The 4,826-nt window shown below is 35.0% G+C and overlaps 1 protein-coding gene across 1 annotated transcript; it reads left to right on the top strand.

The window, feature by feature from the left end:
• On the top strand, window positions 343–3,235 carry LOC18592518 (bidirectional sugar transporter SWEET1). The gene is made up of 6 exons (XM_007019303.2): window positions 343–606; window positions 731–767; window positions 1,360–1,455; window positions 1,933–2,212; window positions 2,316–2,435; window positions 2,711–3,235. Exons 1-6 carry the CDS (start codon window positions 570–572, stop codon window positions 2,897–2,899), a joined length of 759 nt encoding a protein of 252 aa, XP_007019365.1. The 5' UTR covers window positions 343–569; the 3' UTR covers window positions 2,900–3,235.

Raw genomic sequence — 4,826 nt, 5'->3', positions numbered from 1 at the left:
ATTTTAAATTAAATGTTTCACCTTACGCTTACCGGCAAACAACATGTTTCAAAGGTGTGATTACTTGGTAAAAAGTTTAATTAACAAACCTCAAGATTTGAAGGAACGTTGAAAACGAAAACAAAACAAAAAAAAAAAAATCCCAATATTGTGGAGAAATTATAAAAGGAATAATATCCAGCAATTATCCACAAAAATCTTTGGATTAACAATAATTTTTACGCCTTAAAATCCGTCCAATATCACTTTCAAAACCCCCCCTATGTGTATCCAGATTCATGTCAGAATAGGAGAGTTTCACGAGTATAAGAAGCAAGAAATGGACGCTTCTCCATACTAAGGGCCTCCGGATAAGAACAAAACAGATATTTACTGTTTTGCAGTTAGTTTTGAACACTTTTCTCTCTTCTTTTTTATCCCCCATTCTTTTCTTCTTTCTATATAAACCGCCTTGCTTCTTGCTTGTTCCGCTCATCTCATTGCCATTTGTAAATACACTTAGGTTTGTTTCCCCAGAGTTATTTGGTTTTCTCTTCTCTTTCGAAAGGTTGGATAAGGTTTCCAAAACAATGAATCATGTTCTGCATTTCATGTTTGGAATTTTTGGTGGGTTTCAATTTTGCAATATCAAACTTTCTTTGGATTCTGTGTTATGGTTTCTCTATGCAAGTTCTCTGTTTTCTTGGAGGCCCTTTACATTTATGGTTTTCCTCTGTTTCTTTGTTTACAGGAAATGCCACTGCTGCGTTCCTCTTCTTGTCTCCAACGTATGTATAACAAAGCAACTGCTCTCTTTCCTTTCTCTCTCTCTTTCTTCTCTGAAAGAATATAAAGAAACATACATAGATTAATCTTCTATGGTTTTAGATTCTTGCAAGTTTGAGTGTAAAAGCTTCAAACAGGTTCTTCTTCATCAATGGAAGCACAAGCTTTTCTTTCTTTCTTTCTTTCTCTCTCTGCAATAAACACATGCAACAGAGACTAATTTTTTCCGGCTTGTGGTTTTTAGTCATCTTTTTGAAACAGAAAATATCCTCTTTGTTTTCCAAAGAAGGGAGAAAAGCTTTGTGTCTTAATGTACTTTGAAATTTCATTTAGGTGCATAACAAAAACAAAAAACTTGTTCCTCCTTTTTCCAGGTCATTTCTTCAAAATGGTTATCAGTAACGCATGTTCACTTCAAATTTTTATGCTTCTCTGTACATTTTGGGATGATGTACAAGTTTCACCACTTGTTGATCTTTTCTCCAAAAGGGTAATTAGGGGAAAAAAAACTATAAAAGAAAAGTCTTAATTACCATTGAAAGGTTGATTATCACTAATTTTTATATTAGTTAAGCCATGGTTTAATTTTTGAAGGATTACATTTTGGAGGGTCATTAAAAGCAAGTCCACAGAGCAGTTCTCTGGAATTCCCTACGTGATGACCTTGCTCAACTGTCTCCTCTCCGCCTGGTGAGCTTTCTCATTGATTCAATTTAGCTACCTAATTACTTTTTTAGCCTTTTAGTTATACCGGTTGAATCTCTTATCAGGTAGTCTTTTGATTGTCTCTATGGGGGTATTTCTGTAAAGTTGTCTTTGCATTCTTGGCTCAAAGGATGGGGCAGAATACATAGGGGTCCAAATTTTCTTTTGTTTATTCATGCACTGTTCCTGATTGCGAATAAGTTGGCTGAGTTTTAAATGTTTAATAATCTTAATAAACTATCAGAATTTGTTATGTAGCAGCAGTCTCTGGTTTCTAGATTATGTCAAATTCTTTCCCACTTAATTTTCAAGGAGACTAAAACAATGCTTAAACAACAGAAGTGTGGACAACCAAAGCTTCTTGAACTTTGTCTAATTATCTAGAAAAGTTAAAAGTAGTCTTATCATTTCTTTTATAGCGAAGTCCTGATCTAATATCCAAATGTTTTGACAATTCTTCAGGTATGGCCTTCCCTTTGTATCAGAAAACAACATTCTGGTTGTTACAATCAATGGGGCAGGCTCCGGACTTGAGTTCATTTATGTGTTGATCTTCATCTACCATGCACCAAAGAAGGAGAAGATTAAAGTCCTTGCGCTCTTCGGTTTTGTACTCGCTGTTTTCTCTGCTGTGGCCCTGGTCTCTGTCTTGGCCCTGCATGGTACCGGCAGAAAGGTCTTTTGCGGCGTTGTTGCTGCCGTTTTCTCTGTTGCCATGTATGCCTCACCTCTTTCAATCATGGTAAGCTCCATTTCCTCAAAATGCTCAATTTACTTTTACAAAAACCCCTTTTTCTTTTGTTCTAATTTTGTTCTTTCTTTTTTTTTTTTTAATGTATATACAGAGACTGGTGATCAAAACTAAGAGCGTGGAGTTCATGCCATTCTTCTTGTCACTATTTGTATTCCTCTGTGGTACATCATGGTTTGTTTATGGTATTCTTGGTCGTGATGCTTTTATTGCTGTAAGTGTTCTCTTTTACCACGGATACCCTTAGACCTTTCATTGACTGCCTGATAATTAAAAATTATTAAAAGTGACAATATAAAACAGGAAAACAGCGGTTCTGTCAATTTTTATCAACAGGGAAATTACTTATACCTTTGACAGGACAAAGTTTTAAGGACTTTAGGAAAACTTATAATATGCATGGTTTAAATTGGGGAAGGCGGTGCTGTATTTTTGTCTATAAGCCACCATGTCACTGTCTGATGCAAACTGAGCTGTCATGTGTTGCAGGTCCCGAATGGTTTTGGGTGTACCCTGGGGACTATGCAGCTCATTCTTTACTCCATCTACCACAAGAACAAGGGCTCTAAAGAAACAAAGAAGCCAACTGCAAACGGAACCGTTGAGATGGGACCTGAGAAACCACCCCACCAAGAGAAGCAAGAAAATAGCCAAGTCCCTCAAGATGAACAAGTTTGATTGGCCTGAACCGCCCCCCACAATGTTCAAAGTCTTTGTTTCAAATTTCACTTTCTTAGATTTTCCCTTCCTTTAGTGTTGCACCCTCTAATGAAAAAGTTAGAGTAGACCGTGAATGATTGCATGAAAACAAGAGGAAAAAAAAATAAAGGATTGGTAAAAGTGAGTCCTTTATGATGTATTTCTTTGGCTGGCTGTGGCCTTTGCACTGTCAAAATTGACAAATTCCTTGTAAGCGATGCAACAAAACTTTGAAGCTGCCAAGAAATACATGAATTTGGGAGAGCCCTGCAATCTCCTTGACGTAACAATTAGTGTGTTTTTTGTGCTCTAAAAGTGTTCTTGTTTCTTAGTGGGAATTTTTTTTTTGGAAAAAGATCTTGGTCTCTTTGAAATTGGTTGGACAGTTCTGGACCATGTAGTTTTCATGGTATAGCAGGGGGACCTCGATCAGGATTGACGTGGGATCTTTTTCGGCTACCAATCTTGAAGTGATTGATAGCTAGGTAATCAAGTAATGATCATGAACAGTACATGAATCTGATTCATTTGAAAGTCTCTCCGTGAAAATACTAGATGGGATATGTTAGCATTTGTCACATTCTTGTAATTATACAGATATATCTGCACGGTTCCTCGCAGCAAGGAACCAAGAAAATGCTATTGAAGGGATCTCTGCCTATTTGCTTAATTACCCTTTTCCGAGATGATTGACAATTTTGTTCAGTTCAGTGATTGATGCATAATTTTTATTTATAAAAACAAAATAATTTATAAATATGATCATATCCTATAACAAATAAATATCATATTTTGATGATTAAAATATTAAAATCACTGTAGCCAATTTGGAAACAAAAAAGATGTTCAATGTGAGTGCGTGAAGAGGCTTCTTTATTATTATTTTTTTCTTTTGAGTTTTATAGGAAGAGAAAGGGATTTAAATGCAACTTTTTCAATAAGATATATATATATATATATATTTATGATATCATTTATAATTCAGCTCTTATGCTTTTATTTGTGTTAGAATATAGCCCGGCCTTTAACTCATGTTTTGGACTCAAATCTAATCTTTTCAAGGCGAATATCGAAATCCAACCTGACACTTGATTGCATGCATGTAGAAGGAACACACTAACGTGCTATGGATCCCACCAGACAGGTAAAAATTCTCATGCTTTACATAGCAATCACATGGCCTCTTTTTAATTTTTTTTTTTTCCATTGGGAATACAAAAATGGCAAAAGTCCAGTTGTACATGTTACTCAATTTAGATTTCACCTCCCCCATCCTTAAGTACAAATTTATTGTAAAAAAAAAAATTATTCATAGTTTGAAGACAATGATCTTTAGCCAAAAACAGAGAAGAATGTACAATAATTAGTTTCTATGAAATTAATGTCTTGACTTTATTTTCTCTTTTAATTTGTGAAAATCAAAGTGCAATTACAATATATAATGCGGCTATAGATTGAACTGGCAATGATAAGGTAGTACCAACAAATATAAGCAATCAGAAATTGGTTGATAGGAATGTGGACTCAGCTGGTTGATAGAAACTGGCTGTTGGAATGCATGCCTCAACACACATCAAGCAGATTTTGGAGTTTAAAGGCCCAAAAGCTCTTGCTTGGCCTCCATTGCCAGAGCTTTTTAATTTCTGTGTTTGAACCAATCACTGGTTGCTTGGAATTTTAAGATTATTACTTTTGATAGCAAGTAATCTATCTTGTTGCCATCCCTAGAGATAATTCTTAATATTTGCGTCCTAATCTGAGGATTGGAGTCATGTATTATTCCCAATCTTTTTTACTAACCTGAAATCGAATTAGAGATAAGGATAATGGTTTATCTTTCAAAAAAAAAAAGGTTAATGATTTGGTTTATCATTTATATATTGTCAGTGCATCACATATATAAATT

Source organism: Theobroma cacao, chromosome 8, assembly GCF_000208745.1.
Source record: "Theobroma cacao cultivar B97-61/B2 chromosome 8, Criollo_cocoa_genome_V2, whole genome shotgun sequence".
Lineage (NCBI taxonomy): Eukaryota > Viridiplantae > Streptophyta > Magnoliopsida > Malvales > Malvaceae > Theobroma > Theobroma cacao.
This window is presented reverse-complemented; position numbering and strand designations above follow the sequence as displayed.